This window comes from Lampetra fluviatilis, chromosome 1 (assembly GCF_964198595.1).
Source record: "Lampetra fluviatilis chromosome 1, kcLamFluv1.1, whole genome shotgun sequence".
Taxonomy (NCBI): domain Eukaryota; kingdom Metazoa; phylum Chordata; class Hyperoartia; order Petromyzontiformes; family Petromyzontidae; genus Lampetra; species Lampetra fluviatilis.
In genome coordinates, this window is record NC_136275.1 from 41450611 (window position 1) to 41474646 (window position 24036).

The following is a 24036-nucleotide window of genomic DNA, read 5'->3' on the forward strand; positions in this document are numbered from 1 at the left end:
ACATCCTTCCAATGATTGCTCACTTTGTACCCATCTTCTCGGTTGAAATTGTGTCTGTGTTTACAACACCAGCATCACTTTCAAAAGCATTGACATCACAAGCATAACTCATCATCGTGATCATAAACATTCGAAAAATCTGTCATCAACATAAACTACATTGCAATCATGACCATCAACCATTATCACCATTATACAAATCAATATAATCACAAAAACTGCAACCATTATCATTACCATCACCACAATCAAATAACTCAAGACCACCATAACTATCATCACACTCACCATCACGATTACCACCACTCAAACCACAACCAACATTCCAGTATTAGAACGATTGCAATCATAACTACCATCACAATCACAATGACCACACTCATCAAAACCACGATCACCAACTACTGTAACCATCATAATTCCCATCAATGGCATCGACGCCACCGTCGCCTGGCGCGCTATTATCTCCCCGTCGGCTCATTCAGATGCCGCTCTCCTCCCCACTGCGACACCTCCTCGGGACTGCGGCGACTGCTGCAATATCAAAGACAAAGGTCCCCCGTGTAGCCTTCACAGACTGTTGGGGCAAGTGCTGTTAGCGAGCAGCACCTGTGAAGGCCGGCACCGTGGCACACGGGGGGTGGCCGGCACCACGCCCGAACGCCTTTGTCTCCCGAGTGGCGATGTTTACTACACACCGCACTTGATACTCGTATGAGGCTGAGTCGACCTAGAGGAGGTCCATGACCGGTTCAGATAATCGTCACTGGTGTTGGTGGCCGTGAGCGGGAATCGAACTCGGGTGGCCGGGTTCGGAGCGTAATGCGCGCTAACCGCTGCGCCACCGCTCCCCGCGATCTCGCTGAACACCAGCCACGTGCACTGCCGCACGACGCCGCCGCCTTTCACTCCGTGACGGATCACACGACCAGGAGAACCTCGTGGTTTCGTCGCGATTTAAGAACTGCATTATTCCAATATTTTACACAACGCATACTACAGTACAGGAGTGACGCGTTTCACGATTCAGACGAGCACGGTTGGCTACGTACGGCGCGAAGGAAGTTCAACATACAGTACATACATTTATGGAATACAAAATCTATCGTACGACGAGTTTCTTACACGCAGCGAAGCGTCGTTATGTCACTAAAACAATATCAATAGATTCCTATAGAATTGCCCAAATCGCATCACGGACACGCCCACAATGTACGCCGCTTGCCCCTCGACGTCGGATGTCCCTGCGGCAACAACCGCCCAGAGGCGCAGCGCGCAGAGCACACAAATACAACAACAGACATTGCACACAAATACAACAGCCATTGCACACAAATACAACAGACATTGCACACAAATACAACAACAGACATTGCACACAAATACAACAACAGACATTGCACACAAATACAACAACAGACATTGCACACAAATACAACAACAGACATTGCACACAAATACAACAACAGACATTGCACACAAATACAACAACAGACATTGCACACAAATACAACAACAGACATTGCACACAAATACAACAATAGACATTGCACACAAATACAACAACAGACATTGCACACAAATACAACAATAGACATTGCACACAAATACAACAACAGACATTGCACACAAATACAACAGACATTGCACACAAATACAACAACAGACATTGCACACATATACAACAATAGACATTAAACACAAATACAACAACAGACATTGCACACAAATACAACAATAGACATTAAACACAAATACAACAACAGACATTGCACACAAATACAACAATAGACATTAAACACAAATACAACAGACATTGCACACATATACAACAACATACATTAAATACAAATACAACAACAGACATTGCACACATATACAACAACAGACATTGCACACAAATACAACAACAGACATTGCACACAAATACAACAACAGACATTGCACACAAATACAACAACAGACATTGCACACAAATACAACAACAGACATTGCACACAAATACAACAATAGACATTGCACACAAATACAACAACAGACATTGCACACAAATACAACAATAGACATTGCACACAAATACAACAACAGACATTGCACACAAATACAACAGACATTGCACACAAATACAACAACAGACATTGCACACATATACAACAATAGACATTAAACACAAATACAACAACAGACATTGCACACAAATACAACAATAGACATTAAACACAAATACAACAACAGACATTGCACACAAATACAACAATAGACATTAAACACAAATACAACAGACATTGCACACATATACAACAACATACATTAAATACAAATACAACAACAGACATTGCACACATATACAACAACAGACATTGCACACATATAAAATAATGCAGTCTAGAATAGACGTCTAAACGCAACCACATCTCAAGTGAATAGACCACCATCACACGAGATAGAATGCACGAGAGCAACGTGTAGAAGTGCCGATAGCGACGAGCAGCAGCGCCTCTGAAGGCCGTGGGCACGGTGGCACACGAGGGGTGGCCAGCACCACGCCCGGCCGCCTTTGTCTCCCCAGCGGCGATGTTTACTGCACACCGCACCCGGTACTCGTTTGAGGCCGAGTGAGCTAGGGGAGGCCCAGGTCAGGTTCCGATAATCGCCACTTATCGATCGTGAGCGGAAATCAAAGTGGGATGACGACCTGGGTTCGTGGCGCTGTGCGCTAACCACTGGACCACCGCTCCCCACGGCGTCACCCCCCACGGCGTCACCCCCCACGACGCACACAAGACACGCACCACCATCATGGGAGAAGCAGTCCATACAGTGCTTCATCCCCCTCCTCGGCAGCTCGGAGCCCTCTCGCTCTCCAACACGCGGAGCGGCTGGAGAGGAGAGGGAGGTCCTCCTCCCTGGCTAGTGGCTAGCGGCCGGCGTGGGGGGGTGGGCAGGGAGGAGACAAAGCGTGGGGGGAGTGGGAGGAGGGGTCCCTGCAGGGGGTGCGCGCTTGGCTGGGCGGGAGGGCGCTCTGTGGTTATTGTCAGGGAGGGCTTTTCTGAAGGTGCAGAGGGGAGCGGTGGTAATGATGGTGGTGATGGAGGTGTTTGGGTAATGGTGGTGGTGATGGTGGTGTTTGATGGGTGGGTGACGGTGCTTGCTGGTCGTGTTAATCATCGGTGGTGTCGCGGTGAGCGCGCCACGCTACGAACCCGGCAACCCAAGTTCGATGCCCGCTCACGGCCAAACACCAGTGAAAAATATCTGAACCGGTCCTGGGCCTCCCCTAGGTCGACTCAGCCGCAAATGAGTACCTGGTGTGGCGGTGTGTAAACATCGCTACTCGGGAGACAAAGGCGGCCGGGCGTGGTGCCGGCCACCCACCCCTCGTGCGCCGCGTGTCGGCCTTCACAGGTGCTGCTCGCTAGCAGCACTTGTCCCAAGTCTGTGGTGGCCGTCTCAATATTACGTCCCACGGAGGGCATCGTTGTCAATCCACTGCCGATTGAGGATCTCCCCACGCCGTGCGGGCCGTGGGGAGTTATTTGGTCACCGGTTGAGACATTACTCGCCAATGGTGTTCACCACAATGACAGCTGCCCATGAAGATGTGGATATGAAGAGACATTTCGAGCAAATCGGGGCCATTCGGTTCGTGTCGATGAGACTGGACCGCTGTCCTGGCAGCGCATCGCGACGATTCTGAAGTTGAGATGCGCATCGTTACCTGTCAAGCTCATGGGATAAACCAGACAGACACGAGACAGCCTACAGACGGCGTTAGGACGAGTCGACACCATCGGGGCATTCAGTCCAGACAGAGAACAAACGAGAGAGTACAGGACGAGCCCCTAAAAGCTCAGCGATACAATACAAATAAGTACAAAGACACGAATAACGAATTGATTTTTATCGAATGCAATTAATGTAATCGCCGAGGAAGCAAATCGATGTCTGGGATATGAACACCAACATCGATTTAGAAATCGACTTCGATACCCATAGCAGCAGCTGTGACGTGACACGCGCTCCATGTGGACATCGCCCGACCATCAAAAAAAGCCGTGGCATTACATTCCTATTATTCTACTGCATCTTGTTCAGATATATCGGTACCATTCGTTATCAATCAGACACCCTCGGATCTCGGTTTTATTTAAATACTGTACAAATATAATCTCGGTCGTAACTAGCGGTCATCACACAATGGGAATAGCAACGCGAACAAAATACATCCGTGCGTGTCCACCAAGTGCGTGTGGACACGCACGGCCACGCACCCTGCGTGTGGATGCCGCACAGCAGACAGCCGAGAGGCGTGGCAGCAGCATCATCATCAGCCATGATCCATCCACTGCTGGATGAAGGCTTCGACAAAACACGGTACTATATGTATATGCATGGTGTCCGGGTAGGTTATAACACAGTAACTGCCATTCACAACCAGATATCGCTTATGAGAAGGACCCATACAGTACTGGATAGCTTAGTGGGAGTTACATCGTGTGACAAATATAATACTGTCTTCTTTGGGTCTTTCGGTAAAGTCACGTAGAAACATTTCTTTTTTACAAAAGACGACGACGTTTAGATCGCAACACAAGCAATCATCAGGAGAGAAAAAAGATGGGGAAAGCTCCTGAGGCAGGCTGTTTTAAAGGTTTGAAATGGGTGTAGCCGAAGGGTCACAAACGAAGTGGGCGGGGCTAGTGATGTTAAAGTGAGAGATTAGCAAGTCAATGTAAGATCTGGGAGCTACCTCCATGACTAGGGCGTGGAGGTGGCCATTGTATCGTGAGAGATTAGCAAGCCAATGTAAGATCTGGGAGCTACCTCCACGACGAGGGCGTGGAGGTGGCCATTGTATCGTGAGAGATTAGCAAGTCAATGTAAGATCTGGGAGCTACCTCCACGACGAGGGCGTGGAGGTGGCCATTGTATCGTGAGAGATTAGCAAGTCAATGTAAGATCCGGGAGCTACCTCCATGACTAGGGCGTGGAGGTCGCCATTGTATCGTGAGAGATTAGAATGTCAATGTAAGATCGCAGAGCCACTGCCACATCGAGGACACGAGCGACGGTGGCTGTGTTAGTGCGAGACATTAAAACTGTTAATGTAAAACCAGAGTCGAAAGTAACTACTAACAGCGGAAGGTAGGATGAAGACATCACAGCCAGTTATGACTTAAACTGGCTAATAACGTCCTTCCAATGATTGCTCAGTTTGTACCCATCTTCTCGGTTGCAATTGTGTCTGTGCATACTGTACTTTAATAGTAAGCGGGTGTGACGTAACCACGGCGCGTGTCAGGCAAGGTGCACTTTCGGCCACGTGAAGTTGTTGAAGGCTCGCTGACAGGAGACCATGGGACAGACCCACGTGCGCACATAGGTTGCCCGAGTAAGATGGCTGGCAGATGCACCCCCTGTGCTCCCTACTGCGCCGACTTGTTGCACTTTATCCGCCCGGCGATCCGCCTGGTTGTTGTGAGCGCCGCTCCTCTGCTCTCCGTTGTTAGATGGCGACTGCCTCCAACTGCCGAGTAGTGTCATTAATAAGTCTGCTCTACACCACTGGCAGAAGTGATCTCCTCTCTAACCCGAGCTCCCTCTATCCGGTCAAACACAAGCTGCTTGGGCATGCGGGCTACATGGCCCAGCAACTCAACCTTGCCTGCCAGAGGAGCTCACCGATGGCACTTTGTCCAGGTCCTTCAAAGATCTGTAATCTCTTTACACAATCAAGTCTGGTTAAACCCAGGACGGATCGTAAGCAGGGCATCCTGAATGTATAAAACCGGCAAATATGTTCACTTAAAAGGGCTCCACGTTTTGCAAACATAGAGTAAGTTATAAACGTGGCCGAGAAGGCCCGGAGCTTCGTATGGAGTGATAGACCAGATAGCTTCCAAACAGCGTTACGCAGCTGATGAAAATTTGATGCCGCTCAAATGATTCGGTCAAAAGGACACTGCGCCCAGGTATGGAAACGTCTCCACTCTCTGCACAACTGCCCCATCACTCATAGGGAGCAGAGGTGGTGGGAGATTCAATTACACAAATGACCCAGACAGGTACTTTGTTTTGATGGGACTGGTAGTGAGGCTCCATCCTAGTAGCTCGCTCCAGGTTCAACAGCACGGTCTCCAGTTCCTTCTCAGTGAGCAGCGATCACCAGATCATAGCCAATATAAAGCCATGATTTGACTGCACCCGGGCATCGATCAACCTTCCATATATCTGTACCATGTAGAAAATCTTTCCGGTAGTCACAGAAAGCTTATTGAACTACATGGTCAAAGAAGATGTTAAATAGTGTAGGGGCCACAGGACATCCCTGTCGCACACCAAGGTGAACAGAAAATGGATCAGACTACCAGGCACGCAGATTTACCCGGGTCAGCTCAACATAATGAATGTCCTTAATGATTGTGAGCAGATGATTAGGGACTCCAACAGCACGAAGAATACCCCAGAGCCCTGGTCTGTTTATTGTATTATAGGCCTTGACTAGGTCAAAAATTCAGAGATGTAGGTCCTATTGGAATTCCCTACACCTCTGCTGTAGCAGACTGACTGAGAATATCTGTACCCTTTCACAAGTTACAAAGGACTCAGAGGTTACAGGCTATAAGCACTTCTCGCCCACCATATGCAAATCTGTAATGAGAATTCACTGCACGTAGCCGATTTTATTGCACGTATTCCTACTGTCTAGAGGCCATGTTTCGACTGCAGAATGCGTTGTGTATACATACAGCATGCTACAATATATACATGCTAAGAGTCTATACAATCCATAAATGCCACATTATAAATGCATATATGATATGCATAAATAACGTAGCATATTTACATGCATAATGCAGCATGCATTTAATATGCATATGCTGTATATTAACGTAACAAGGCATAAACTATACACAGTATGCAGGCTACCTGCAATACATCTCATTCAAACGCCCCCCCCCCCCCTGCATGCGATAGCGGGAAGCAGCGCCACTCGCATTCAACGAAACATAATTCGACCATTATCGTTAACTGCCGCATTGTAATTTAATGACAACAGCAGAGGCTAGTGCAGCTCAATCCATTGTTGTTCCATGCCCAAGCTTGGATGGACCATGGCTGCTCCTGATGATAATGTATTAGAGAAAGGCCCATTGTTGTCGCGCGGTGCTGCTGCTGAGACGATGCGTGCCCACGACGACACCGCCACACGCGGCGCGACACGAGCACCGTCCCCACCATCACGACCCCCCGTCTCTCGCACGCACACGGCAGCAACAACAACACCCCACAGCGCACACCGATCGCGGCCTCCGCCTACCACGTGGCGGTGTGGCCCGATGGCCGGCTGAGCACGGTGAAGAGAAAGCCAGCGGCCCCGTCGGCGCACGCCGTAAGAAGCAAGCAGCGGTGTGCGCGGGCGGGCAGGCTCACTCACCACGCACTCGTCCGATGCAGATGTGGGGGGATGATCGCAACCACGGAACGCCTCAGCCCGCAGGGCCCCTTTCGAGACAACGGATTGTGGCCAGAGCACACGAACGCCGCCACCGCCAAATCGCCCAACGTCTGCTGCTGCTGCCACCGCTCTGCGGCTTCCTGATTGCGAGTGTTTCGCGTCGTCCTTTAATTTTGTTACACGAACCACGCGGCACGAGACGCAGCGCTGCCTGCAGCAGCAGTGTGCGCAGTGGCACGGCTGCCGACTGAATGATTCATCTCATCGCCGCTCTGCTATAACGTCGGGATTCCACACTCAGGAGCATCTTTTATTCAATTATTTCAGAAGCTCGAGTGAAAGGTGATTTAAAGCTTCGTGACTGCAGGGATTCACACTCTTGGGTCTTTCGGTCAAGTCACGTAAATAATAGATGACGTTTCGATCGCAACACAAGCAATCGTCTTTTAAGACCTTGTCTCGGCAGCTTTCTCACCTGAAGACGATTGTTCGTGTTGCGATCGAAACGTCATCTATTTTGTATTTAAGTGACTTAACCGAAAGACCCAAGTGTATCAAATTAAAGGTATTCACAAAATGTTAATTTAAAAAGGCGACAAACTGATTTTATCGGTTAATTTATAATCGTGGGTAGGCGAATTAAATCGCAATGGTGAATATTATGCCAAGTTAAACATTCTATCCAACCCGCCCTTCTCACCTCAGCCACTCCAGAAGGTAATCATTGGCTAGGGTCGTCTTGCGTGACCGGTTCTCATAAGAGCCCCGTTCGATTGAGAACGGGTTTTAGGAGCTTTCCTCCTCCCCACCCCCAAACACACCCTTCTTTATAAGCCATTATTCCCCACGTTAAACGTTAACATTGGAATGGCAAATACTGTAATATGGACTGATGAGTCTTTTCAATGTGGCAAATACAAAAATACGTAACATCGCAACTATAAGACTCGTCTCGTAGAAAGACACATTCGTGTGTTTTTATTGTCTTGCCAATTTTTTTCCCAACAAAAAACAAACGTAAAAATAACAGACATCAAAACGTCTTGCTTCACGTTTATACAGTTGACTTTCGACTTTGCACAACACACTTGAGCACGGATCAGCAGGGGCAGTACTGCAGGCTACAAACACAAGTTCACGGCTTCAGGTTACAATTATTCAGCAGCGAATAACCAAGATTCGGCCAAACAATGGCAACTTCATGATGGTCATGGGTGAAAAGTGTTTTCTCAAGTCCCATCGTATGCTTTCTTTAAAACAACCCATTGTGTTCCATACAAGTGTTTAAACCACAATCTACCACACGGTGTATCTTAACTGCGAGATGTCACTCAATTTCATCTACCCAGCTCAAGAGACCGTACAATCCCACCAGGGAGAAAGAATGTACCAGTGTTTTCACAGAATGTAAATTGGAGACATCTCTGCTCACTTAAACCAGAACCCCCAGTAGATTTATTTTCATGAATACATTTTCAGGATAATGCGGTCTAACAAGGTACTGCTATACAGTTTATATTTATGCACACACCCAAGCAATATTCCTGTGATGTACAAAATACCAACTAAAGCTCTGGGTCGATGTTGATTTTTCACCCAAAAACGATCATTTTCTACTGAGGCTCGTCCTATTCAGATTCGTCTAAAACACATAACTAAGAACCTACATTTAAAAATGCACCATGAACAAATATGTTCACGTGTTAATTAATGTGTATTCTGAAGAGTTCTGTACATTTTGCAATCAACTGTGAGATTTCAGGTACAAATACTAACTCCACGTTTGCTATCAATTATGCTGTCATAAATTTGTATTGTCTGCCCACCCAAAGCAGACATGCTGTGTCGTTTATTCTGCTTACGGTTGGCAAACAGCATGAGGGGGTGGGGAGTTTTAATAGGCAGAATGAGTCAGCCAGAGTTTCCTGGAGTGCTGACATCAGGCAAGATCGATGGATTTAATTAGGTTCTACTGAAAACTCCCTAAACCATCTAAAGTACCTATTGTGGGCACTCCGGAAACTCTTAGCTGGCACAATGATAATCCTCATTGAGCTAATGTGTCAAATGTGGGGGAATTCTCCAAGTCACCCACCAACACTGCTTCAACCCCGCCTCTGCTACTCCTGCTGTTATCCCCTACTCCCCCAGACCAATCTATTGTAGGTTGTGGATCATCTCCTCCTTGGCAATAAGATGCGTGGTCTTATTGACTAGGGCCATGAGGGCGTTGAGCTTGTGGGACCAGTCATTAAGCAGGTCGTTGGGGTCTTTGGGCCTCTGGAAGTTGATGACGCCAGCCAGCCGGTCCACTTTGGCGAACACAGTCTTGCTCACCACCAACCTGGACAGGAACTCCTCCGATTCCTACGGACAGAGCACAAGCCAAACAAAGTCGTGCTTTTGGTTTAAATATAAAGGGTAAAGATGCAATCCTGCAACAACTCGCTTACGCTGCTGCTGGTGGAAGGGCCTTCACTACAGTAGGCTCTAGACAGTGTTGGCCTACTCTTTCACACTGGCCAGATATATGGGAAGAGGTGGGAGTACTCCCACTTTACTCCATCAATATAAATAACATATGGGTGCCATTACACCTGGTGCTATTTTTTATATATATACATACACAAGGTTACTATAAATTAAATGATTGGGGGATATGAAAAGATAAGGCTGGGTTACATTGCAGGTGTCCCTTGTTCTTGAAGGCAGTCACTACTGAACCATGGGAGGGTATTCTCAAAGGTCGAAACTTACATCAATGGACAGGTCCAGCAAATCTGCCATCCTCTGCATGCTGATCCTGGTGTAGTACTTGGCCATCACTCGGATATTCTGAAAACAAAAGCGGATTTAAAATCAATTGTTTTGATTGACGGTTTACTCACACCGAATATTTTAACCGGTAAGCAATGGGTTTGCAGGACAGTGACAGATGCGATGGCATGGACAGGCCTTCATTCAGCAATTAGACAATGGACGATGGTTATGAGTAAACTACACGATGTGTTTTTCATACTAGCAGTCAAGAGTTTATTATGAAGGAAAGCTAAGCCAAATGTATTTTTTTAATATATAAACTCTTTTACTGTATGTCTGCCACCGAGTGGGTATATGTTGCAGAGCAGACTGTATTTGTCTACCCTTGCAATAAGCTGACAGAAGATGGAGCTCTACATATGCAAATACAGCACCTTTAAAACCATGATTACATCCTGATTGAATGCAGAGAATACTTGACTGAAAGGTATTGTAAAATGCTTTTATATTTTAAGTTGTGTTTTATCCACCACCTAGTTCAACTGTAATTACAACCCTGTTTGAAATGCATTACCAAACTTTTGGGACTAATTAGCACTATTTTCTTATTGTGTAATTTTGATGGTCTTATTCACAAACACTAAACTATTTAACATCATCATGAGAACCATTGCGAACCGATATCACAAACCACAAGGTAAATTCAAGGTGTGTACACGTAGAGGTTTGGTTTTGTCAATTCACTGCTGGATGAAGGTGTCCAATGGCCTTGGATATTTGACCATACTTCACCAAGGTGGTGAGTGCGTGCTGTGGTGAACTAGTGCTCTGCACTGTCGTCTACTGCCCACAATGCCTATTACACCCATCTTTTGCTCTTGGTGGTTAGCCATTCAAACACTAATTTGCTCAACCTTGGCTAATTTCCAAGATCCAATGAGATTGGGACACATTCTGGGAGATTACATTCAAGGTAGGACCCCCTAGGTCAGGGGTCGGCAACCAAAATAACAAGAGGAGCTATTTTTTCCGAATTCGGTATTAAACAAAAACCTCTTTCAAGAGCCACAATGCCGCTGATCCCTGCCCTCGGTGAATACAATGTGTACTCACATGCTCCACCACCCTGTTCTTAAGGACTTGCCACCGCTTCTCGCCCTCCTGAGAGTAGGAGAACACATCAGTCGCCGGGTTGTCGGCCGTGCCCTTACGCAGGTCTTTGCCGTACTTCTCCACCAGGGTGCCCCAGTGCATCAGCTCCGATGTGGTAAACAGCTTCAGTATCTCCCTGTGAGAAGAGTGCAGATGCCAAACTCTGCCAACAGGGAGGCGCTTTTAAAACCGCGAGACGAAAATTACGTAAAATTGTTGCAGATATAACACAAGCACGTGTGTGGGATATGAGAATTTTGAATTGTCAGACCAGGGAGTGGTAAAATGCCCATCTAAAGGCAAATTACTTGCATGGAAAATAAATCGAAGTTGTATTTTCTATCCACGTACTAAAGAATAGTAACACCTGTGATTGTATGTGCTCATATACCATACTATTGCATATCAAGACACATTTATGTGGGTTTATTTGGATACTAATCGAAGGCACAACACAATACTTAAGTCCAATAATATCTACAATCCTTTTGTCAATCCACATCTGGATGATAGTCGTCCTACTCTCTCTGGTCATGGGAGTTGTTTGATCATACTTTACCAGCGCCTTGGACTAAGGCGCTATATACATCTATTGAAGACAATGTTATATACATACTTTTTTGTTATAGTTCACATGGGTACCTGTATTTGGGAAGTTCCTCCAGCTTCTTGTCCTGGTTAACGCGGTGCACCAGGTCCGACTGCTCATTGTCATAGGCAGCCAGCACCACGTACAGAATGGCGCTCTTCATAACCTGCCATGAAGTTATGAAATCGTGGACTCATGATGGTATGAAAAATAATATAAATTCCCTCCTGATAATTACAGCTCATTACTGTCTTATATTCAACTTGTAGTATTTGTGCTTAAAACAGATGTGGCATTAAGCTTCATACTGATTCTTGGACATTCTAGTATGGTTAAATATCAAGTGGAGTCTCATTGAATTTCGTGATTTTTATGCAATCTTGTTTTTGACTGTATACCAAAGCAATGTTATTTCGTACAATATACAATCGGTATTTTATTGTTTTAAATGGTTGAGGTAATACATAGCTATTTTATGAGCCAATTGCTTTCCTTTCGTAGATCTGTTCTTAATATTAACTTTCAAAATTCTAAATTAAGAGTGCTTTCGGAAATATTCCTAAACGTAAATTAAGGGCTCAAGCAATTAAGTGTTAAACATGTATATATGTTTAAACCAGACACAGCTCAAACGTCTGGACTATTACGGCTCCGGTTATTACAAAACAAACTCATAAATGAGTGACAAGTCACCTGCTGCCACTTTGCCCTCTCTGCTTGAATGCAGGGCGTGTCGTAAATGGCACGGTAGTGCTTGCAAATGGACAGGTAGGAGCCTTCATGCTGATCGAGTTGAATCATCAGGTCATAATATTTCAGCTTCAACTCCTGAAAACAAAAAAAGCATCATTATTAGGTCACAAGTCCAGTTGGAGCTTCATATGACAAGCAATAGCTCCAAATCATAAAAGTCAAAATGTTACCTCTGTGTTTTCCTCCTGGAAAAATTTTGTGTTGATCTTCTTGCTAATGATCTGAGTGCGGATGTAGTCCTTCACTGCAAGGCAAAGGCGCATCTGCTCCAAAATGAACTCGACCTTTTCTTTCTTTTCCATGGATCCAAATGTCTCCACCTACTCAACATAACACACAAATGTCAGCGTCCGCAAATCTCATCATGTAATCTCAAAATAGTTGCATTTGAATGCAATAAAGAGGCTTGCACATTTTAAATAAGGGTTTACAGACCTGCAGTTCTTGTAGGATATTTGAAGCCTCTACTAGTTCCCCCTTCTCTTCCTTGAATTTAGCCAAAATTCTTGTCAATCTTGCACGTTCAATCTCCACATAGATCTGTCGACAAAAAAATGGGCATACCAAATAAAGCACTTTGACCAGGACAATGATAAAATAAAATGTTTGAATATCATGGGATAACAACACTACCACTTGTCTGATGGTCTGTCAAGCTTACATGCAACTTAAATATTTCAATGGTTTACACACCTTGCCAGCAGTGACGGTCCTTAGTGTGTCGATAAGTTTGAGTTTGGTTTGCAAATCCGGTGTTTTTTCCACATATTCGCAGCACTGTTGCACCATTTTTGCCACCGCCTGTTAAACAACGTGAACAGCACGTGTCCCATTAGTGTGAAGCTGCAACACTACAAGAAATCTGACAACTTTAGCAAATAACACCAAGTGCCCGGCAACATTTCAGCAATTAAGATTGTAACCTGTTTGAGTTGGCTTCTCCGTTTTGTCATGATGATGATGTTTTCATTGAGGGCATCCCAATCTTTGGCTTCAAAACAGATCTGTACGATCCCTACCAGAATCCGTGAGGTGGACACCATATCACTGGCCTGCACACAAACCAACAATCAAGAGGTGTACACACATTTTAACTTCAATTAAATCAAGTTATTATCAGCCTTCATTTCACATTAGGAAAGATTGATAAGTCAAGGCGACTCAGCAGGTAAACTCAAGATTACAATGACAACTTTATGCATTTATGTGAGTTCAACACCATCCAAACATCACATGAGCATGGAAACAATCAGAATTGACTATAAATCACTTTAAGGTGCATTTAATACAATATGTATATGAAACATCTAAATGTGACATCGTAATACTTTATACAACATGCGTGTACATCTTGAGAGCGTGTCGATGGGGCTAACTTTTAAAACAATATTTTCGAAAGGGAGGGGGTGAAAAGCTGTATGGTAGATTAAAAATGGAGATGGGAATATGGAAAGGTGTCAATTAAAATACTTTATTGAGAAGAGCCAGTCACAGGAAGTGACAAGTAATTATTGTGGTTAGGAACATAAAACACATCAAATGATTTTTTGCACATAAACGACAATCTAAGACCCCTTAAGATGTTAAGACTTGACAAGTTGTAGGGAATTTCACACGCGTCATAACAATCATTCATGATACTCAACACTTACGGTTCGCGTCTGCTTCTCTAGAGACAGAAGGTTGTCAATGGCTTCTTGAAGCTTCCCCTCCTGCGAGCACAACACGTCGTTAATACGTTACACTCGATGTAGATTGCGTCCGAACCAAACCCGCCAATCTAACCCGTTACTTTATCAGCGCGAATCACACCACACGTGTGCCTCGTCACTCAAGGCGCAGGAGTGTTGACCCAGCATGAGGTTATGGGCCGTATGGTAAAATACAGGTGTTCTACTCGGCCTCCGAGTACGTTCTTGTCTTTGTCGTGTCACTCTTCATCTCTATTCGTCTATACCCATGCATTTGTGTCTCTCGGTGTATCTGTGCATGTCTTTTTCAGTGTCTTTTTTAGTGTCCGTATCTATCGCCGTCAGTCTGTGTCTTCGAGATGCCTCTCAAGTGTCTGTCTCTCTTCATTTCCTAACACGTGCAGCGTTTTTGTCAATTCACTGCTGGATGAGAGCCTCCCACGCCGTGAACTGTGGTTTTATCTGACCATACTTCGTCATCCTAGGCCTACGGTGCATGACATTCCCGATGGGCTCTAGTTTGTGCAAGACTGCCCATGTTGACACGGTTTTATGCGAAACGGAGTCACATTTCTCAAGAGCTCGTCAATTGGCATCTCCCGGCTTCTGCACCCGCCTCGGCCCACCAATCACTGCCGTCCCAAGCAGCACCCTCGTCGGCAGGGTGGCCGGGTAAGTCCACAGGCCACGAAGAGGCCTACCTCACCCATTCAAGAACACGCGAGCAACCCAACACGGCGACTGCGCTGGCGAACAGAAGAGTGACGCACCTCAGCCATCTTTCGAGACTCGGGCAGCCTCTGGTCCACCACGGGACTGTAGTCCACCTCCATCTTCACGATCTTGCCATCCCCGCCGTCCGCCATCGTGAGCGACATTACTCAGCAACTCACAGCGAACTCCGCGATTGTATTTCCAAGCGCGCTCACGTGACCCCGGGCCTGTCCCATTGGTCCGACCCACTCACGTGGTTACGCCCCTCCCACCTATCCCCCACTTTCGACCAATCACGTACACGTCCGCTGGCGTCCATATGCGCATGCGCTTTGGGAAATCTAAGAGCGTATTTTGAGGGGCGGAGGCGTTGTGTGGGGGGATAGGGCGGTGCTCTGGGGGGATGGGGTCCTTCGACCCGATTATTATAATTCAGCCGGGCAAACAGGCGCGCCGCGGACACCTGTGAGAGAGTGAGTGGGGGACGAGTCACGTGGCGCTGAATGTTTAAATGCCCGAGCACGTGTTGGCTCCGCCGTAGTGCCTTGTGGAAAGCATCGAGGTTGACACGCACAGCTCGATTCGTGTTTATGAGTTGCACAGTTGTAGGGGATATTAGTGGGGTATTGGAGTTGCACCGTTGGGGGATAAGCACACAGCGTTTGGGTGGTACAGCTATTTTGTGTTGTTAGTGCTGTACACAGGTTACATTATAGTTATAGGGCGGGCAGATATAGGGGGTACAGCTGGAGTGTAGTCAACGAATTGCACCGTTTTATGGTAAATAACACGACAGAGCATATGATTAAGAGCGGTTACAGTTACACCAATACATTGTGAATTAAAAAATATAGTTTTTAACGTTTTGTTTGTAAAGGAGTAAGATGTTTGTAAACGAGTAAGATTTAAGCACACTTTGGAGAGTTGTGAGCGAAGCATTGCTTATCGTTGATATTCATTTAATGACGGATTCTACAAGGCGTGTTTGAGAAACAAGGCGACCACAATCCTCATTTGGACATGCGAGTGATTTGACAGGTACGTACTGCAATTATACGAGCAATCATTAGTTGCAAGTGTTGTTGTTTGGTATTGACATAAATACGCGTGTTTAACCGCCCGCGTATATTAATAAACAATTGTAATCGCAGTGTTGTGAAACGTGGGCTTCAAATTGCATCTGTGAAATGTATTACGCTCCATATATGATGATCACGATGCCTGTGCTCGCATTGTTTGGTGTTTTCCCGTTTACACCAGAGGGGGAATAAACGGTGAGACTCGCAAAACGAAATCCGTGTTTGCTATTGTAGAGACACATTTGTTAATGAAGCCTCGATGGCGCTAATCGAACTCTTTAGATAATTTATATCTGAGCGAAAAGCGGCTGTGATTGCCGCTCTGTTGAGCGAATAGCGAGCACATGGCTGCATACATTGTACTTTGGACCCTGCATGGCCGATGGAACTCAAATGACAACATTACATCCAGCACCAAATCATTGCGCACCGAGGCACGCTTATACATTGGTCATGTCAGAAATATAATTACCGTGACATGCGTTTAATGCATAATGCACAGCCCTTGTCATTCTATCGCTGGATGAAGTCCTTTCCACGCCGTATCGGCCATGGTAGTTTTTGACCATACTTCATCACGCTTGCCATTGTGGGTTGGTGGATGTATGTTGAACTTCTTTCTCACCGTATGTAGCCAACCGTGCAAATCGGAGGTGCCGCGTTCGAGATTCGAACTCGAGTGGCCTGGTGTTCAGTGCAGTACGCTAACCACTTGTGCCACCAATACACCCCAGCCTGTTGCAAGTTATACGGCACGCACACGCGGTGTATGCGTCCTCGTGTAAACTGGCCAGTTGTGGAAATTATTCCAGAAACCCCGCGTTAAAGATGGCTTGCTTGCCTCGGAGTTGCGTACAATCGAGACCGACAGTGTTCCGTCACTGTAATTATTTGCATCACATGAACGTATTTACCAAAATACCAGAGTGATTAAATACATTCAACTAAATAGTTTATTTCACGGTCACGGCTCGCATCAGTGTTGAGAAATTTATCCAAACCAGTTTTGGGCCCCACCCCACTATAACTCGCACTGGGCTATGTGGTGAAGAATGGTGCTGAAACATATATTTACACTTACAACACTTTGGTCTCCTTCCATTTAAACAAAAGTATTACTTTCCTACCTGTGTTAAGCCAATGCTGGATGAAGGCCCTTCCAATGCTGTGTCGGCCCACATGGGTTGCTTGCCAATACTGGACGTTGGCGCACTCGCCACTGATGTTGCGCGTGGTCGGGAATCGGATTCGGGTCTTCGGTTCTCAGGCTGCGGTGAAGCTATCCACTATGCCACCGCTCGCCCCATGATGTATGGAATTGTATAGATGGATAAGCATATATTTTTTTATGACGCCTATCTCAAACCATCATCACGATCCATCGGCAGATAGCCCGTAGGTGCCCATTGCACATATGTCAAATATTATTGTTAATAAAATACTCAATCTTAAAGATTTGCTAGAAAAAATATTTAAATATGTTGCACTTCCGATTGGCGACCACCATGCATAACATGTGTTATAGGCTTCAGGGCGACGTTGTGAGCAGCAGAGCCCATTGCAACTGTCCAATTAACTGAAATTATATGCTCCGCTTTCAATGCTCCCCACATTCACCATTCCCTCCCCCACTGACCAGCATGGTGAAGTGTAGTCAATTAATGACCACGACCCATAGGGTCTGCGGAGGACCTAATCCAGCAGTGGATTGACACAGGGCTTTACATGTCCTTACAATCACAAGACCGCATTGTGTTGAGTAGCACCACACATCGCAGCGTGGATAGGCAGTGCGGTGTTCCGTGGCCGCTGCACGTCGTGAGTGCTGTGTTGAGAAGTCCCTGTGTCCGCAGAGCTTCTGTGTGGGACCCGAGCAAGGACTGGGCCCAGTACAAAGGGCGCGAGCCGCGATGCTCGTGAAGGAATACCGCATCTGCATGCCTCTCACGGTCGAGGAGGTGAGGACTGCAGCTCACTGAAGCAACTCGTCCATTCATCCACCTTCCAAACCAATAACTTATTCATTCACCCATAACTAATTTACTCACTTTATTCATTGACTGAGTCACCACAGACTCACCTTCTCATTCACTGGCTGCTCGCAAATTGACCGTTTAATTTACTCAATCACTTATTAACTCGCTTTAACATTCACGCACTTGATAGTTAATTGTTCCTCTAATTCAATCGCTGGCTCGCTTGCTCACTCGCACTCATTTCCGTGTCTCATCCACCCACTCCCCCTTTCAATAACTCAATTAATATGTCAATCACCATTACATTCACGAATTAATTTCAATACCCACTCATCATCCTCATTCATCTCACCCACAGCCACATTCATCTAACTCATTCATCTCACCCATGTACACATTCATTCGCTCATTATCCTCTCATTTGCTATATTGTCTGTCACACTGTCGTATTCATTGACTCATTTTCACAATCACCCTCTCATTCATTCTGCTCTCACCCCCTCATTCACACACTGCAGCAGCTCGCTTGCACTCTATTGAATATAATGTCTCACCCATTGAAGAATATACCTCAATGAATGTCTCAATGGTTTTACCCAATCCCCATAAATATGTAAATGTATTATTTTTAGATTCCGTTTCTCACTGCAAGTGAGTGGATAAATAAATATATCGTTTAAACACTACTAGGAAATAAAGGCAATGTATCTTAACTGATTGGAAGCTCATTGATACATACATTGATTTTTAAACGAGGAAGAATATTGCACATTTCAATTTAGATAACAATATACTATAGCAATATTTACTTATGACAAATGCACCTTAAATGTGCCAGACCTCAAGATCTATCAGAAGCTAAGCAGACTTGATGCTGGCTAGTGCTTTGATGGGTGGCCAGAATGCACAAAACCGATGCAATAGGTAGCTCAGATCTGCACTGTCAGCAGAGGGCAATGAAGCCGAATCCATTGTTTTATTTCATTTCTATGCTCCAACATATTCTCCAACCCGAACTGACCAACGTGGTTAAGTATGGTCCAATAACTCCACTGCTGGGTGAAGATCTTCCCACGCTGCATCGGTCATGGGGGTTGTTTGACCATACTTCACCATTCCGGTAAGTGCGGATTGGTGAAGTGAGGCCCAGGAGCGCTTCAGACATCACTCGCCACTGACGTTGGCCATCGTGGGCAATCAAACTCGGGGCACTGGGTTCGGAGTGCAGTGTGCTAACCACTGCACCAACGATCTCCTGTTCTGACCAGACTGCCTTTAGATGCTTAATATGTTGATTTCTAGTGCAATTGTGGATCATATATTGTTTATTAGGGTAATTCCATCACCAGTTCCATTGTGACGAACACCACCAAATGGTGTAGCCTACCAAGGAGGCATTTTGTCAGCAGAGTTTGCAGAAATCGATTGACTATTGTGTTCATAAGCAAATACAGAACGTGCTTTATACAATTTTGCATGTTTGTATGTCTGCTTGTAGTATGGCGTTGCTATACCTGTGACCATTACTATTATTATTAGAGATGCGATGTCTACAAAAAGAGACAAGTTTTGTAAAATGGCACACCCTGTTTTTAATATTGAGCAAATGTGTGTACAGGAATTATGTGCCATATTCTATGTATAAATATTATCATTTCGTGATTTATGCCAATGTAGTGAAATTAGTGTGGCATTATCCATTCATCAGATATAATAAATAAATGGTGATATTTATCATAACTTATTATTCAATACAAACTAAATGTATTTAAATATATGCAATACGATGTGTATAATAAACGATTTAATAGTAAAAGGGTGCTAATGCTTAGCCGAAAACACTAAATTATAGTTGTAGAGTCCAGGCTTTTTTGTACACACAACATAATTATTTGTCAAATGCCGACGCATGGACCAAGGTGAGGAAAGTTGGCATATCGTGTGGTTGCATCACAGGGAGAGGTTCTGCATTTCGTTCAGTCCCCGAGGCTCATCTTGTTTAACGTATAATGCCTACACACACACGTGCATACGCGGCCCTGTGGGCTGAGACTGCTTAATGCGTAGCACACGCGCGCGTGCGCATTCACACTAAAACACACCGAAACTGTGTGATACATAGTGCGTATACGGGACACGTGTAAAACGCACAGTGAAGGTGTTGAACGCATAGCGCATGCACGCACATGCACTCCTACTCACTCAGCCTATACATAACTAGGGGTTGTTCGGGGGCGACTGCGGCACGCCCTAATAACCATTTACGGCCTTCGGCCAGGAAAGTCGCCAAAAAAATTGCACACGAACGACCCATTTACACAAGCAGTCGATGCTCCGTTTTGAAGTTTTAAAATGAAACGTCTTTGAATTGTGTTATTTTTTTAATGAGAATTTTATTTATTCATTTAAAAGCTTATATAATATTACATCTGGAAGACTTAATTGAAAACGACATTTCGTGTGAATTTTCTCTCGTCGTTAAGTAGATGGCCTTGCTGGGGGTTCAGTTCGATGCGGACTTTCACCTGTTTGGGATTGTGGGATCGAGATAAGGTGACAGAGAGCTGCTGGCCGTGCGAGAAGACCGCCGTCTGCAGATCGATTCCAACGTAATCGAAAACGTCTGTCCCTGCGCCTCCGTCGTTCATGCAGGGGGTGCGTAGGTTTGCAGCGCCCCCTGCATGAAAACGATGGAAAGTGCAGCGTTCATCACAGATATATAAAGTTGTGCGCTATATATGAGAATAGTAATATACAGCCCTTTATCAGTATACTCCTGGGCGAAGGTATTGATTGTATTTGTCATGGGTTTTTTTTATTTGGTTAATCATAGTTGGTGATGTGGTGTTATTCATGGTCGGGAATCAAACTCAGGTCCGCTGGGTTTATAGCACAATGCGTTAACCACTGTACCATTGTTCCACCCAAGCCTGTACAACATGTAGCGTATAAGAAGAAGACAAATATCGCCTATGAAGGCCAGCACGGAATATGATGTGGTGGGTGGCCAGCACCATGCCTGGCCACCTTTGTCTCTCAAGTGGCGATGTTTGCACATCGCACCAGGTGCTCATTTGAGGCAGCCTACATTGCGGAGGCCCCGGACTAGTTTAGATAATCCGATAAAGTGGTGATGAAATTGGACAAGGGGCGCCATGTAATGACAAGCACCATGGTCCCTACCAACCGTGCATGTGACAGAGTACATAATCAGGCAAAGAATTAGTGAGCACACAAGCGTGCCTCAATACTTGGCTTCATGCTGCAAATATCGTTGCATCCTAAACGAAATAATGTACAGGAACACCTTTTTCACTTTCGTCTGGTTAGGGACCAGAACATGGACGAATGTCAAAAATGGACGAATGTCAAAACAGAGCCTTTATTTAGCTGGAAAAAAAATTATTTGGCCGGCGAAAAACGTACATGCAGATAACTACAGTCACTATATAACACATGCGTGCGAAACCAAAATAAAAAAAATAAAATAAGCATAAGAATAAATAACAAAAAATAAATAAACACGATGATACCTTGAATTTCGATTTCATTTAAAGCTTTCGTGACTGCAGGGATTCATCTTCGGTAAAGTCACGTAGAAGGGAAATAATAAAAGAAATAATAAAATGCAATATTATTTTATTGTTTTATTTTTATTATTTTATTATTTCCCTTCTACGTGACTTTACCGAAAGAACCAAGAAGATGATATCTTGAATATTTTATTCTTGCGTAAGCACAGTATGAATAGTGTACACGTCTTTTATTATCACGCAAATAACTATGAATACTGTAGTATTATACTGTTATAACAAAAATAACTATGAATTGTTTACAGTATAATTACAGAAATAATTACAGTATTAATAATACATGAATAAACACAAATATAAGAGATGCTCACTTGAACGACTTCTATTAAAAGACTTGACAAAAAAGATGGCGCGTGGCGCGAACGTCTTGGAAGGTTTGGGATGAAATCGGAGGAAAGAGGAAAGTGCGTGGACGAAATTTGAAATGTGGTTATAATTGAAAACGGCCGAAAGAGTGAAGCGACGAAAGTCAAGGTATCGCTGTAGAATATTAGAGGTAAGACGATTTGGTAAATGTGTTTCCTATTGCCAGGGAAGTGGAACTAGTTAATATACTCTTACTGTACCGTGTTGCTTTATCTCACAGCCAACGAATGCACTGTGCATCTAATGCAACATCGCTGGGGGTGGACTGTGGAACAGCAGCACAGAGCCTTTGTCTGTGTGGAACGTGAAAAATAACAGTAACACTGCGGTCGCAGCATCTCCATCACGGGAGAGCTGCTATCGTGTACCACCTTTTCAAGTATTATTGTCGGCGTCAAACTCCCAGTGGTGTGCAGCGTGTTTGGGAACATCTCCAGCGGATCTGGCACACCCTGGGCACTGCGTTGTGCAGGCGGGCGGCACCGTGTTGCACGGTGCGACTGGGAAGGAAAGTGTTATTTGTCAGTGCATTTCTGCAATAATATCTGTGCCTTTTACATTTTGTCTTTAATCAAGTCCCACGTAAGCCTGGGTCACCTGATGGTCAGCGTGCTCTTCAGAGGGGTCACTTTGTGCGGAGTCGGCGGTGCGATGCACGCAAGCATCCGCCGGCAATGATTTCTGCGGGAGTTGTAAAAGTGGTGGTGCCGTTGATGTTAATCACTTGGTTCCCTGTGATTTTATAATTCAGAATAGTCCATTGCATGTCAGTGTCAGAGCTCAAACTGCATGTACGAATCGTACCTGGAACTAAATTCTAAAACACGGTAATATTGTAACGGCACAATCATTATGTTCTTTCTCTGTAGATTTTAGGTAGTGAAATAATACATAAAGCCGACAAGAGGCTCTCTGTGTGCACGTGTGGTAAATCTTATGTTGGGCAGAACAGGACGAATGATCAGCACGAGACAAAAAGAACATCAGAGAAATATTAAATTATCCCAAATGCAACTCTCAGCAGCAGCAGCACACGTGTGTCAACAAGGACACTCAATTGATTTGATAATGTTGAAGTTTTGTGTAAAACTATCGACTACTGGCCAAGACTAATTAGATAATCTGTCGAGATTGAAATAAATAAAAATAACTTTAACCGTTCGGATAGCTACCGTCTTAGTGCTGCGTGGAAGCGAATCCTCAAATAATACATTATTTAAATGCATGCCCACAAAGGGCAGCGTACTTCAAAAGGGATTACCGTTGGTAGGGCTATTTGAATAAACACAATAGACAGAAAGGACAAGTTTAAAGGGCTTACATATTGCACATGCATAATGTACGTTGCCTCGGTAATCCCCTCCACCCACATTGTGCAAGAGCACAGAAGGGTGGTCAATACATCTACGCCTCTATATAAGGAACGAAACAGTAAGACTTCTCCACAAATCTGGCTGTCGCCTGATGAAGCTAGTTGTAATTACTGGCGAAACGTCGTACTCCGATTGTAAATATTGTGGCTTGGCTCTCGAACACACCGGTGTGCTGTGACGAATTGGCACGTTCTGTTTACGTGACAACCCTTACTAGTTGGCTGTGTCGGGTGGTGGCGGGTTTTAATGACACATTTACAGTGAGGGAAAAAAAGTATTTGATCCCCTGCTGATTTTGTACGTTTGCCCACTGACAAAGAAATGATCAGTCTATAATTTTAATGGTAGATTTATTTGAACAGTGAGAGACAGAACAACAACAACAAAATCCAGAAACGCATGTCAAAAATGTTATGAATTGATTTGCATTTTATTGAGGGAAATAAGTATTTGACCCCCTCTCAGTCAGAACGAGCTGAGATTAGGAGCACACTCTTAAAGGGAGTGCTCCTAATCTCAGCTTGTTACCTG

At 44.9% G+C, this 24036-nt stretch overlaps 3 protein-coding genes across 3 annotated transcripts in view; 1 reads left to right on the forward strand and 2 right to left on the reverse strand.

The window, feature by feature from the left end:
* The window catches only part of LOC144936331 (septin-9-like), a 51766-nt gene extending 48848 nt beyond the window's left edge, over positions 1 to 2918 (reverse strand). Inside the window, exon 1 of the mRNA XM_078863424.1 lies at positions 2793 to 2918. Within this exon, the coding sequence (XP_078719550.1) occupies positions 2793 to 2829 (37 nt within the window). The 5' untranslated portion in view covers positions 2830 to 2918. The remainder of the gene's footprint in view (positions 1 to 2792) is intronic.
* A 6005-nt stretch (positions 2919 to 8923) lies between these two features.
* On the reverse strand, positions 8924 to 15354 carry PSMD12 (proteasome 26S subunit, non-ATPase 12). The gene is made up of 11 exons (XM_078863441.1): positions 15175 to 15354; positions 14366 to 14425; positions 13637 to 13765; positions 13407 to 13514; positions 13149 to 13253; positions 12884 to 13033; positions 12654 to 12788; positions 12014 to 12126; positions 11333 to 11507; positions 10217 to 10294; positions 8924 to 9826 (listed from the first exon to the last, which is right to left on the reverse strand). The coding sequence occupies exons 1-11, from the start codon at positions 15280 to 15282 to the stop codon at positions 9617 to 9619; spliced, it is 1371 nt and encodes a 456-aa protein (XP_078719567.1). The 5' UTR covers positions 15283 to 15354; the 3' UTR covers positions 8924 to 9616.
* A 314-nt stretch (positions 15355 to 15668) lies between these two features.
* Positions 15669 to 24036, forward strand: part of LOC144943386 (cytoplasmic phosphatidylinositol transfer protein 1-like) — an 89827-nt gene continuing 81459 nt past the window's right edge. The window contains exons 1-2 of the mRNA XM_078870789.1: positions 15669 to 16156; positions 18051 to 18155. Of these exons, the coding sequence (XP_078726915.1) occupies positions 18108 to 18155 (48 nt within the window). The 5' untranslated portion in view covers positions 15669 to 16156; positions 18051 to 18107. The remainder of the gene's footprint in view (positions 16157 to 18050; positions 18156 to 24036) is intronic.